The 14753-nt window shown below is 34.0% G+C and overlaps 1 protein-coding gene across 4 annotated transcripts in view; it reads left to right on the top strand.

Moving 5' to 3' along the window:
- Nucleotides 1-13428, top strand: part of LOC149781268 (uncharacterized) — a 103109-nt gene extending 89681 nt beyond the window's left edge. For 3 of the 4 annotated variants that reach the window (XM_089935355.1, XM_089935353.1, XM_089935356.1), the window contains exons 6-10: nucleotides 841-890; nucleotides 1474-1585; nucleotides 3482-3609; nucleotides 9282-9368; nucleotides 11509-13428. In XM_089935355.1, coding sequence (XP_089791481.1) covers nucleotides 841-890; nucleotides 1474-1585; nucleotides 3482-3609; nucleotides 9282-9368; nucleotides 11509-11600 — 469 coding nt within the window. In that variant the 3' untranslated portion in view covers nucleotides 11601-13428. The remainder of the gene's footprint in view (nucleotides 1-840; nucleotides 891-1473; nucleotides 1586-3481; nucleotides 3610-9281; nucleotides 9369-11508) is intronic. The other variant, XM_089935357.1, reaches the window with a different exon arrangement.
- Nucleotides 13429-14753: the final 1325 nt, after the last annotated feature.

The raw sequence follows: 14753 nt of genomic DNA, 5'->3' as shown, positions 1-14753 counted from the left end.
TGTATTACTCTTCTTTCTTTTTCTTCTTACACTCATTAGCATAGCAAATTTCCAAAAATATTCTCTAATAGAGTCATTTTGTCGTTAAAATTATTGTGCTGGTGCATAGTTCCCGATGTGTATTTTTTGTTTTAAACACAATCTCCTTGGTACAAGTCGATCTTCAAGACAGTTTTCGATAAATCTTATAGGAGGTCCATTCTCTATTTGTTTTTCCCCGACAATGATGCTAATAATTACCTTAAATAATTCGTTATAATAATAATGTTGTTTTAGATATTAATTTAAAAAAAAACAACAAATACACACACATGGTTTTGTGTTTATATTTTAATCTTTAAATTACAACTGAGCCTTCAAATTTTAATAGCATTAATAATTAAATTAACAAAACTAACATTACACGCATTACATGAAAATTCGTTTTTTTTTTTTTTGTCCCTTTCTTTAGGACATGCGCAAATAAGTTTTAAACTTTTGTTAAATGCATTTTAAAAATCGAATGAAGAAAACAATCCAGCACAGAAACACGCACACATACATACACACACGATGACTCGCATGCAGGTTACTTATAAAACTGGAAAAGAAGCTTATCATGTTTTGGGCATAAATCAAAGAGCATATTTAGGTGATAGTCACAGGATTTACCTTTTCACTAGCATAATTTATAAACACCTGGGCAGCGTTACTTTCTAAAGCAGTAGTTTCTTTAAAGCGTGACTCTGATAGACATTTCTTTCATTGCAATCAAACATTTTAACAGTTTTGCATGAAACACAAATCACTATAAGTATGTTTATCTTTGAGCTGTCAAGAAAGCCTTTTTCTTTCATTCAGAAATGCACACAGGAACGGAAGCTTTACTGTGTTTCCACCTTCCTCTTCAAGTAAGTCTCTACCTCTCGCACTCCAAAATTAAAAACAAATCTACTTAACAAAAGGGAACTTGTCTACATTAATAAATTGATTATAACAACATCAACTAGTTATCTTGTGAATAGATTGAGATTTTGTTTAATAATACTAATAATAATAATAGTACTCCTTTGTTTTTAATTTGTTTTGTTTTTAGTGGAATTTTTCATAAGTACATAAACATAATCCCCTTCAATTTGACGTTGCTGAGTATACCATCCATTGTACAGATAATCCAGAGGTAACCATAAGCTAAGTATGTGTTCACTAAATTCAGTAAACATGCTACTTCTAAACATTTACATATGTTTATTCTCATTAAACAATTACCGTGATTTCATTCATTTATATATGATCAACTGATCACAAGTATGAAATCTTAAGTACAAAATAGATAACAGTTGAGCTTTTTCCACCTTTTGTGACAATAGGCATGCTTCCTATCTTTCAGGTCATATACCCATGCAAAGTATTTTGGCTCTGTAAAATAACCTAAAGAATTCTTGTTGTTGTCTTATATTGTTAGTTAGGTTTCATACTCGTACTGTGTTTTAGGCAAAAAACCCAAGCCTGCAAGCACCAAGACTACTCCAAAGGCCCATGGAACGACCACCGATTCCGATATCATAGAGTGTCCGAAGGACTCGACAATCCCTCCATGGCTGATGTAAGTACCCTTCACAAGTAAGAATGTTCGAAGGACTCACCAGTCCCTCCATGGCTAATATAAACCACTTAAAAGAGAGTTAAAATGTTTCACCAATCCTTCCAGAGTTAATGTAAATTCTATTCACAATAAGAGTGTGCAAACAATTAACCAATCCCTCAATAACTAGCGTATATTCCCTCTACGGAAAAGAGCGATAGAAAAACTGACTAATCCCTTCCTAGGTAATGTGAGATCCATACGCAGAAAAGAGTGTTCAAAGGACTGATCTATTCTTCCATTTCTAATGCGAGTTCCCATCGCTTAGCAAGTAGCTACTATTATAGAGGTTAAAGAATTTTTAATTCGTACTCTATGGAGATTCGAACCCAAGTCCGTCTGTAAAAGGCATCCATCGCCTTGCCTGCACACACCAGTCCATATTCCATCACGACTAAGCACGCATCAACAAAACATGATGCAAATGAATCGGTGTTTTATGCACTCGTGTGTAGCAGACACACTCGCATGACGACCTGGTAATTAAGTATCATCTATCTACACAGTCATTCCAGATTCCTTTGAAAGATATCAAGGTATAAAGGATTAAGTTTAAAGAATTAAAAATATACACTAGACAGAACGGAATTTGTTATCCCTGGATTCTGTAGGAGAATGCATGATGGTGTATATTTATCATGCTCTCTCTCTTAAAAACTACTTATGATACATATATGAAATGTGCAGTAATATCTATCCTCCTTCCATGAAATATTACACAGCTTAAGTTCGATTTGAAGCTGTGATTTTATGAAACAATTTATCTTCTATTTCATTGCTTGAAAGGTTTGATAAAATCAAGACTTTAGCAGCATGTTATACCAGTGTCTCCTGACGATCTGTACCAATCATGCATGAAATGAAGAGCACATTTTAAACGTTTTTAAAGGAATCTTGGGATACAAAACTTTGCTGATTAACCATCCAGACTAGCTTCATTTTCTTATTATGAGCATCTTACTCTAGTTGTTATTACCATCAACCAAGAACTATGTAAACAAAACTCCTTAGGCACTGACTATATCATCGGGAGCCGTGAGGAGCCTACGACACTGTTTATGGAAATTATTTTTTAACTGTGATGTATTCATGGTCAGGTGATATTTCTGAGTGATAAACCATATATGTATGTTGTATTCATCCTATTTACGAATGATTTACAAAATCATTCAGTCATTTAAACACTAAATTACACGAGATTAAGCCGGTTGAATTTTAAAACTTTCGGTTCATTCTGAGCGATTGGACAACGTGATTGAATAAATATATTCAGCATCATATTAAAAATGTGTGTTAGGTCATTGGTGGAATTCTTTTCCAGACATGACTCTAGTACCGATACAAATCTGTATATTTGGTTTTTAAAAGTTGGCGGCAAGGTACAAGGTGAGGCCAAGTGGTCATGCGATAATGTCAGCGCATTCTAATTTGATTTAAACTCTCTTGATAAGACAAAGGTCACTACTTTAAAAGTAAGTTCAGTTTATGGAAGGTTCTAATGGCCCCTTTAGTTCTTAAATACAGTTAGTTTACATATATGAAGTCAGTTTGACGGTAATTGTCAAAGTCTATCAACTGTACTAACATGATTCGAATATAATGTATTGTGACTTGAAGCTTTTACATATCGTATATGTTAAATTCACGTTTGTAACATATCTCCTTATTTCAAATTAGAACAATAATTATAGAAATTGTATATAACATGAAAGGGAATACAATTTGTTATGCAATGGTGTATAGGCGTGATTTTGAGCCAACTATGGAACGATGAAGTTGACAAAAGTCTTCTTGTATCAAAACTCAGATATTGGTATATTGCAATTTGCTTTATCTGTTGATATTATTTTCTTGCAGAGCTTTCCTTGTGGTGCTCATCCTGTTAGTTATCGTACTATCTACCATTCTGGCGTATGTTGTATATAAACAAAGAAGGAATCCACCTCACCACCTTTTACACCAGGTTATTGTCTCGAATGATCAAGGTAAGTCCTCAATAGTCCTAACTACACCCCAATTTCAATAGCATAGATTCTAGTCAAGTCCAGTGTTCAGACGTGTAATTGCTTCAATTTGATTTTAGACCTATATTTATACCAAATAGTTTAGGTCCTAGCTTGTATTTTGTTCGAGTAAACTCTGGGTGTAGCATTTCGAAACTTCAGCAATCTGGTTTAGTAGCAGTAATGTTTAATTGCATCAGAAAAAGCACTGCTTCTATGGTGCCGATAAAAGTCATGTTCTAAAATTATAAATGTCAAGTTTTGTACAAAAATAAGTAAATAAGTGCATAAAAAACAAACTCTGATTTCTTGACACAGGTAGTATTGACATTAAGATAAAACGCACGCATATAATACATTAGACATTGGAACAATATTGCAATCGGTTTTCAATAAGACAAATATGTGATCTGGTGTAGAGAATTATTTTGCGTTTCAAGATTAAAGAACAAACTAAGAAAAGAGAGAATAGGAAAAAAAATGAAATAGTATTGATATATTTTTAAGAAAGTATATATATATATATATATATATATATATATATATATATATATATATATATATATATATATATATCATATGTTCATGCACATGTAGCAGAAGGATGCAAATTATTGTCTGAAAGAAAGTGGATGAGAACGATGGTTTGTATTATTAACTTGTTTGATGAGATTGTAAAATGAAATGTACATGCACCAGCCTACTATTTCCGACATCGACAGAGTCGAGAGAAAGATAGAGAGTGAATGACAGAGTACCTTAGGTCAGTCGTGCAAATATTACAAAGTCAAAGTATATGGGTACATAATTAAAACAAAGACAAACATTGTGTTTGATGCTGGCCACTTTCGTGACTTTGTATTGAACATAAATAATATTAGTGAACCAAATAGTTGCTATATATTTACAGCATAACATACCTATGTGGACAAAGACTATTGCGTAAACATGCTAAGAAATTGAACAATGAGACATAGCATATAATACAGACATTTTTTGAGGCTGCAACCGCCGTAAACATGATTGTTATATACTGAGCAGACTCAACCTAAACTATTTACAGCAATGTAACTTTGAACAAAATATATCAAGTAAAGGTGTTAACAAATGATAAAATGAGGCGAGCGGCATTATAAAACAACGAGACCGTAGAAGCCGTATAACCTTGTAAGAGATTACTGCGGATGCAACTGCCTAAAAACCGAACAAATGGAGAAAGAAAAAATTAACAACAAATAAACAAACAAAAAACAACAAAAATAAACAAACATATCATTAACAACAATATAGCATATAACAATTATATACGGGAAGGAAACTGGTTCAACTGACGCCACAGTCTCTAGCAGAGAGAATCCCTCCGCGCGCTGCCACAGCGAGAGCATTGCGATTGGCTGGGCAGAATACGTGATTAAAAGCTTTAAAAATATTGGCCCTTGTCAGCGCGTTACACGACAAATCTGGCAGGAAATTGTAGATCACACCTCCCATTAATGTCCTTACGCGAGCGTAAATCGTTATATTATATATATATATATATATATATATATATATATATATATATATATATATATATATATATATATAAATCGTTATTATATATATATATATATATATATATATAAATCGTTATTATATATATATACATATATATAAATCGTTATTATATATATATATATATATATATATATAAATCGTTATTATATATATATATATATATATATATATATATATATATATATATATATATATATATATATATATATGTGTGTGTGTGTGTCTGTGTGTGTGTCAGTCACATACAGGAAAATTTATTCATTCATGAATTTCAATACCAAACACACAAACACATATATGTAAGAATTAAACCAAAATTCTGTTTCTACAATAATCAAGCGTTATAGCTAGCTAGTTCTAGCAGTGCTTTGAAATGCATCTATCCAAAAACGTATCGAGAGTATACGCATCCTCTAAAAGCAAAGACCGCTCCTGTGACGCTTTTCATGGTATCCTCGAGCATGTGTCACATGGCGAGAAGCCCTTGCGTATCGACGTTTTCAATCAGAGTCCCAGATCGTAGTCAGCATGTTGAGACATGATTAACAACTGTCGGATTTTACTGGAACTGTGCGTTCGGAAGCGGCTTTGTATCGTAAGTACACTCTTTAACGGCAAACATTGGCACAAAGTATCACTGTATCACCAAGGATCGGGTTATTGGCATCCACCCGACAGATTAGTACCAATAAAAGCGTCCTAGTCAACAAAACCCGCACCTATCACATTGCAGAATGGGAAAGCGACTAATCACCTGTCAGCAACAGACTAAGCTTGTGGTCCCTGAAGCCACATTGATCTAACCATGTAGGTATGTCACACATCAACATGTAGCATGAAAGACAGCGTTCAATGTGTGCACTACACCGATGTCATGGCGCAGATTATAATGAATAATACATAAACGAGGTCACTAAAGAAGTCTGGAGCGTCATGAGGTAAGTGATCTACGAGTAAGGTATCACCACATTTGGCGAAATCAAGACTGAAAACAAACAGTGACTTTGGACACATTCATTTAAAAAAATTCTTAACATAGGGACAAATGTTTCTGCCAATTTACAATATAACCTAAATCCAATGCCATAAACTTTTCGGGCTCTTAAGTTGACTGATTGTGTGCAGAATATAATCAGACACTGTGCTAAGCAATACTAGGCAGATTGAAACCAGGTACAAACGTTCGCATCAGACACAGGAAACATCCGATCCATGCATGATGGGATCAAGGCGACCCTTAGCTCCATTATCACTAAAGTTTCTCCCTTGAAGGAACTGGATGGTGAGTGATTACGAACAGGGACAAGCATTTCTCTCACTGAGCGCGTCTAGCTGTACTCCTGTTAAACTGACATATCCCAGATAGCTATTTGATGCCCCAATAGAGGTACCTATCATATAGGAGCTACAAGCTCAACCGATCCATACATTCTTTGGCAAGTGGTACCACGCCAAGAAAGGACGGAATTCCAGTCAAAGTGCTAAAGTGTGGAATGTGCAGCCCTTTACCATAACCCAATAGCCTCCATCTAATCTGCTAGAGGTAAGAAACAGTCCTACAGCACTTGCGCAACGCCAGCATAATCATGCTACACAAGAAGAAACGCTAATGTTCGTAATACAGCAACTACCACGCCATCTCACTCCTGAACCTTAAAAGGCATGCTTTTGCAAGGACGGTCTTTAGGAGACTCCACCAACTTGTATATCGAATTCATCCGTAGGCGCGTAGTGGGGCTTCAGAGTAGGGAGTTATGCAATGGAAATGGTCTTATCTGTAAGGCAAATGCTAAGAGCAGTTTGAACTAACATTGCGTTTGTCTACCTCACCACAACATTTGATACAATCAGCAGGGCGGGACACTTTATGATACTCGAAAAAGGGCGCCTGGCTTGCAAAACTCCTCAGCTGAATCATTTCATCTCATGGCACTGAACAGTTTGACGGCTCCACGTTCAACAGCTTTGAGATCAGGTATGGAGTGAAACAAAACTGCGTCCTGACACCAGCACTCTTTATCATCTTCTCTGTAATGCCGAACTATGCCTTTGACGCGGAAATGGAAGGTGTCATCCCGCATACCAGGTCCCGTAGAAAACTGTACGTCCTCTCCAAGCTGAAAGACGAGAGCAAGTATGATGCTCCTCGTCCGATAATATATGTTCACAGACGATGTAGCTCTGTTTGCCCTCGCAGAAATCCGTCTTCAGAACCTTGACCCTTCCAAACAGAGTATCTTTCCAATTATTCGTTTGTTAAGTCCGTCTTTAGCGTTTTTCTTAAAAGATGCATATTCTTCCTGTCTGACCAATTCCTTCAGCTCAGTCTCTTCCTAATAATTGATCTATTAATATATATATATATATATATATATATATATATATATATATATATATATATATATATATATATATATATATATATATATATTCTAAATTACGAAGCACTTAATGGTCAGCGTATCTACGATAAATACTCATAAGGTGATTCGTATTTACGAGAACACTGGGTATACCACCCATTGGTCACAATACTAACTGTCGTATATGAATTTGCTTGCATGCCCATGGACTATGGTACCGCCATCCTACCCGCATGAATCGTGTAGTTGCGTTGTCAAGAAACGTACCTCTAGAACTCTAAAGAGTGCTACTACAAGGTCCCAAACACCTTTACCAAAATGAAGCGTCCACATTAACTGCCTGTTTCACCTTTCCTTTTGAAACGATAACCACATAATTTTGGTATTTTGCTCGCAAGGAACGCCACGTTGATTGACCCATATTGTCCCAAACATAAATCTGATTTAACCTACATTAATTTCAAAGTTTGGACCTGCTATACATCCCTCGTGTTGTCATTAACGCCTTTATTGATTAAATTTTCTTCAATAATGTTCTTTCTGCCAGAGTTTAGTCATAGCTTAGGGCTGACTTGTTTGTAAGTTAGTGATTTTTTGTTGTATTTTATAAGGAATGAATAATTATGCTTGCAGTTAAAAATTGCGTGAAAAATATAACAATTGGTGTTTGCCACTTTTGAGACCGCATTTTATTAAAGATGAAGGCCGATTGCATTTTTGCCAGGTTTTAGAAATGCTAAATATTTTTTATCTTGTTTTCCGAAATATTCATCTGATTAAGGCGAATATTGCTCTTATTGTTTTATGTCTGAATAAGTCTATATAAAAAGCAGATTTTTCTGAAGAAAAAAAGATCAGTTTAATAAGGTTAGATATTTAAATTAGCTCTGATAAATAATTATTACTTCCACAGTCAACGCCCATATCATTCACAACAGGTAGGAACTATATACATCGTTCATTTATACTTGTGATTTTTCTCTTATTAAATGCTGTTTTTGTCCCCGTCATGTCTTTGTCCCCGCCATATCTTACAAACCTCTTGCAAAATTCTCAGATTTATATGAAAATGACTCATTAGTGTTTACCAAAGTAATTATCACCAGAGGAGACGTTTGAATGAATTGAATTTACAGCATTTTATCATTGTTTGAGTCCACACACTCTCATTTTAAGCGTATTTATTGCTCTAGCATAGAATTAAACATCGTTCGGACTGAACGGAGTTATCGTCCTTTAATTTTCGTCTCGATCAAAATTGCGAAAAAAATTATAACTGACAGTATTTTTTCGATATGCATTATAGAAATATACCGCTTATTTTGTATTTCTTTACCCCTTTTCCTCACACACACACACACACACACACATCAACACTCGTCCCATATATATATATATATATATATACACACACACACACACACACATATATATATATATATATATATATATATATATATATATACATGTGTGTATGCGTGTGTGTGAGCTGTAAAGTTGTACGGTTCTGATGAGAGCAAATTTCTACTGCAAACTAATCTATTTAAAAAGAAAATGTCAAAGACGTTTAATTTTTCTTTGAGTATATAGTGGAAAATTACTTAGTAGTATTCCTTCCTTGATACATGACATGTATACCTGATATATGGCATGTATACCTAATATATGGCATGTATACCTGATATGTGATATGTATACCTTATATATGACATGTATATATCTTATACATTCCAGCCACACCTACTGAAAGAAATGCTACCTTTAGCGTAGAGAGACAGCGTTTAATTCTGCGTGACGAGCGGCCCGTCGCCCCGATCCAACGTAAATAAAGTTGCAGTACATTCTTTACTTTTAAGCAGTAACAGCGATATTGACGGACTGGTTTTGGACTTAAAAGTATCCATAAAAAAAATTACCCGTGCTGTCAGCAAATAACATTCATTTTTGACCAGTCTGTAAATAACTGGCATATCTGTTTATGAATATCAAAGTCACTACCATAGTCCGAGTCTTAGTCTGCATAATTGTTTTGTGAATTACAAGTATCGAGAATATCGTAAATATCATACCTTTTATTGAAATACATGAAAGACTAGTGGCCATTATTATTTGTAGTTTGATGTCGGATAATTTAAGTTTTCCAGCTGAATCGCTTATACACCCAACCTTTCAGTGTTTAAACGAAGATAATGCTTGATTAGTTTGGTTTTGTGTTTTGTGCCACAAAGGCACAATATAAAAAGTGAACTAGCTGAGGAGGAGACTCAAACCTTAAGCGACTCTAGCTTTTTCATATGCCTTAATTATTGTCAAGAGTTTATTTGTCTGAATTAAAGGAAAGAGTTCTGTTTTTAAATCACTCAGCCGTGTCCAGCTTTTGTTACATTACTATGACACATGATCAAACATCCTGTACTGAATGACTTGCTGGAGGGATATGTTTTGAGAAGAATTTGGGACTCGCAAATCGTGAGAATACCGAATTACCCAATCAGTGAAGTATATCCGTTAGTCACTCGGAACAAGGAAGTTTTCTCGTTTCTTGATGCCAGAACGTGTTGATTATCCTAGTATGAAACATATTAAAGTAGCATATGTCTTACGGTAATGTCAGCTGTTTACTGATCTACAATGTTTTGTGTACCTGCGCACAATAATAGTCCCACTTCAGACGGACACGAATTCAATGATATTTCCATAATAACAAGCTTCTAGTTTTCAAGGATCATCACAAAGATATCTAAAGGAATGGGGATTATCGATGTTTAATTCTTTTACTGGTGCGCAATAAACTATTTAATATCAAAGTGCTATATTTAACTTTCGAAGTGGCGAGAAAGGATGGTTAAAAATGGAGCAAAAAAAACAAGAAGAAAGAATATATAAGCAGACATGGTGAAGATTGTATAAGTCTCATATAATCCATTAATTCACTGTCGGCGTTATATGGCAAAAATGCGTGTTATTTTGAACTAGTTCCTGTTGCTAGGATGATATATATATATATATATATATATATATATATATATATATATATATATACATGGTGGAAAAAGCATGGCGATATGGCTCAACCATTGGTTGGTATATATAAACTAGTGTACAACATAATCAGTCAAGATGAAGCTAACTGTCTGAAATATACAACATCTTGAAGCTTTTATTCCAGTAGAAATAGCTATTTAATTTTTTTAAATATAATTTCAACGCTATTTTTTTTTTTTTTTTTTGTTTATTGCTTGTCATCTTTCTGTTTTGTGTTTGCCTTTAAAAAATAATTGATTAGTGCGCTTAAGCTATCTAGAAACTAGTTTTGCACCGTTTGCTTTCAGTTTGTTATATTTTTGCATATATATATATATATATATATATATATATATATATATATATATATATATATATATATATAATCTTTCTTTTTTGTTTTAACATCCATTAATTCACGAAATAGCATAACATAATAGATTTTATTTTCCACATGAGGATAAACAAACTATAAAGTTGAATACAACATCTAGATAGTTTAATGAATTACGTATACAAACATTCCTGTAGTGCTATTATATGTCTATAAAATATGGACAAACTATGATATCGGTTTATCTAAATAGCATATTACACCTGCGGTAAAAATGGACTCATCTGGAAAGGTTACCAAGATCTGAAATTAGCTGAAATCAAATACACTTTATAAGACACTATCTCAATAACATTCTATCAGCTGTTGATGAATGTTGCTTTTTGAAAACAAAATTCGCTCAGTCTAATAGCTGTTTTTGCACACACCCCACACCCCATTTATTGGGAATGAGAGGTATTTCTGGAACAAACAATATTGAGTTAGTAATTGGCAAGTTATCCATTTAATGTCACAGAAAGGATGCAAAGCAAAATAAAATGTAAATAATGAAATAACACTGACAGTGAGTTCGTTACAGAATCAAACAACTTTCCGTTTCAGCTACGCACCATCCTGTACACGGAGGATACAACTCTGTCGAGACGAATGGCCTTGTAGAAGGCGAAGTATGTAATGCCAGCAATGTTTGTTAAACGAGAAGACCAGAAAGCGCTGATAGGATTGTGGTTTCCAAAGAACTTGCCACTAAGCTGGCCAGACCTGATATTTAGCCTGTCTTTTGATGTTTGCGCTTACTGGAAAACATTCTTTTACTTGTGCAAATAAGTCCATTAAGCTATCGTGATGTTTCCCTATGGTCTATTTTACCAAGCGCATGTAATAAAGTCACTAACCTTTCCACTAATTTCTGGCAGTTTCCCTCCATCGTAGCATCCCCAAAGAGGATTTTCGGTGAAAGGGCCTCTTTTAATTCATATTGGCATATGGAGATTACGCACTATCTCGAGCCGACCAGTAAATGATTTTGTATTGATTGTTTTGTGTGTTCTTCGCAGTGGAAAACAGCCTAGGGTAACTATTGCGTTCTATAAAAGAAAAACGCCCCTTAAAACTGCCTGGAACATATCATACATTCGCATAGTAAGTGTAAAAGATTACAGTATTTCATTGCATTAAGTCCAAGACTGGTCAATGTATTTTTATAAAATTATTTAAAAGAAGAAGTAAATGTACATAGTGCCTGTTGTAAATGAAAGCCTACAAAACAAAAGCTAAAACTGATCTCATATTAACTAGTATTCTTTATTTGTCATGAATATATACTATTTAAGGCAAAGGACCACTTACTTCCTTGACCCTAAATATTTGCTAGCACCACTGATATATTCTGCTAAACTCGATATTCAGATGTCCTCGAACTCTTGCGATGCGTCATGAACTGTCTTGATACTGTGTAGGCTCTTCGACATTAAGGACAGTATTCAAAACAATGTGGAGAAAAAGACATACGAAAGTGGGAACTTAACATTCAATAATACGAATATCGTAATTTTTTAAAATAAGACGCGACTTTGTCTTGCATATTTGTGTTCGCCTTTTCTTTTGCGAAGCTTTTTCCTTTTAAGGAGTTTTTAGAGCAATCATCAATAGAAGTTGGACAAGAAAAGGTTTCTGCTGCACTTTAAAGAAACTTAAAAGGGTTTCAAAACCGCAAACATTTCCAAAAGTACTACTGATGCATGTGTTTATTTTTCCTTATTCAGATATGATTTAATGGCAAGACTCTAACATATTGGCCAGAATATCTGAGTCTCCTCCACAAAGACGAGTTTGATTCCAATGTGTGCCTTATGAATGCAAAATATAGATTATATATAATAGACAGCTTAGTATGGAGGCTGGCTGACGTTCGAGAGCTTGCGTTTTGTCTGTTTTTTGTCGAGCTGGGCATGATTTCGAATGTCAAAGGTAATCTGTATTGTAATTGAACATTTAACACTTATATACAGTAAAAACAATTAGGAAGGGTACTGTGTAGCGGCTTGATACCGTTTCAGTTATGTAACGTAGAAGAATTTTGTAAACCACTTAAGTGCAGAATTTAAGTACACGTTATGTCTTTCTGTGATACCATCTTGTTAAACTTAGCATTGCTTATGTATGGTCAAGATCGAGCAAAATTTGATCAAATCACAGATTCCATATCTTTTATATAATCATACATTCTTATGCAAATTCCTACTGCCAATTCTGTCGCAAACGTATTTTGAGCTGATTGTAAAGGATTCTGTGCCATTTTGTTCTCCACCTAATAAAATTGTATATGTGTGTGTGTGTGTTCATATTAAGGTGTTGTATAGATTTTATTAATACATAAAATGTCTTCTTCTTAAATGTTGTTGTTTCTCAATAATATTATTTGTCATTTTTTATCTATTACTGTGTGTATTTCATGGACTATAAGCCTTACTTCCGTTATAGACATGTATACTGTACGTCAATAAAAATTGAAAAGTGCAATATTGTTAGATTTTTCTCATAGTGGAAACCAAGGAAAAATAATTACATTTTGATTATTATAGGATAGGCTACTTTCAGATGAAAGGGATGATATGCTGACGAAAATCTAATGAGTAATTTTAAAAGAGAATGAGTAAGGTAACATTAAAGTCTAAATTTAAAGAATAAACATCTGAGTTTTATGCTGAGGAAGATGGTACGTTTAACTATTACAAATAGTGAAGTATATTTTCACCGTATCAAATCTATGAAATATTCGCCATTAGGGGAATAATGAAAATCCAAAGTGCTATCTGGAATGTAAGGAAGATGTTACCAGAAAGAAACTTCCCTAAAACAAGTAAACGTCCAACTAGATTTCAAACACATTTGTAGGTGGAGAAGAAATTTTAATCACAGATTAAATATTCATCCAGTTCAAGACTATTTTAGGAACTGGCGCCATTATCTCTTTTCGGATGACCTTTGATATTCTGATCTGATGAAGCAATAAGGTTATAATGATCACTGAGAGTTATCATATTTCTTAATTTAAAAAAATTAATTGTAACACTCAAGTCCTTTTGTTTGCGATAGCACACGTATGCATTGTATAAGGAAATAGAAAATTAAACCTAAAACGACCAGGTAACTTATTTACTACAAGCTAGAAGTCGATTGTTTGCAAATTGCCAGAAGGAGGTATGTATGAAATGTATGGCGTGCTTCACTGTCTAGGTAGACAATGCACAAGTGTTAATTGCGTTGGATTGTAGAAGAGCTAGTGAAATAAATGTGGTAGAAAGAATTAAGCACAGTGAATTACATCGGCTCGACAATTTTCTGTTTGTTTAAAGTTTGTTTTGTTTTCTTTTACACTCTCATTGAAGACATAGCTGAAGGCCAAGACATTAATATGACATATGTATATAGCGGACCGTTCTTGTGCGCAGAAAGAGTAATGATTACTGTGAGAATGAAGATTTAAAAATACGTTAACTTGTTAGATATATCTTCTTTATTTGAAGATATAGATCACGACAAAGATATTAATGAGGCATATTAAGATAACAAGAAGAACTTTGTGCGTGGATATAGATGCAGACACATGTACTTGAAGATGCTAATAAACGCTTGTCTTTAAGTAATTAGAAGAAAATAAAGACATAGTATGGTGAATTAAGACGCTAATGAAACGTTTGCGCCGCAATGATACCTAAATAAACCTTTACAAAATGATTATCTTGCAAGTTATGAATTCAATCCATATTTTGATGGCATGTAGAATTTCACAAAACCAGATAATAAATTGCAAATATTTGCTGGGAATTACCACATTATTAATA

This window comes from Sinohyriopsis cumingii, chromosome 15 (assembly GCF_028554795.1).
Source record: "Sinohyriopsis cumingii isolate HCF-2022 chromosome 15, ASM2855479v2, whole genome shotgun sequence".
In the NCBI taxonomy this organism is placed as follows: domain Eukaryota; kingdom Metazoa; phylum Mollusca; class Bivalvia; order Unionida; family Unionidae; genus Sinohyriopsis; species Sinohyriopsis cumingii.
Note: the sequence above shows the minus strand (reverse complement) of the source record. Positions and strands in the feature narration are given on the sequence as shown.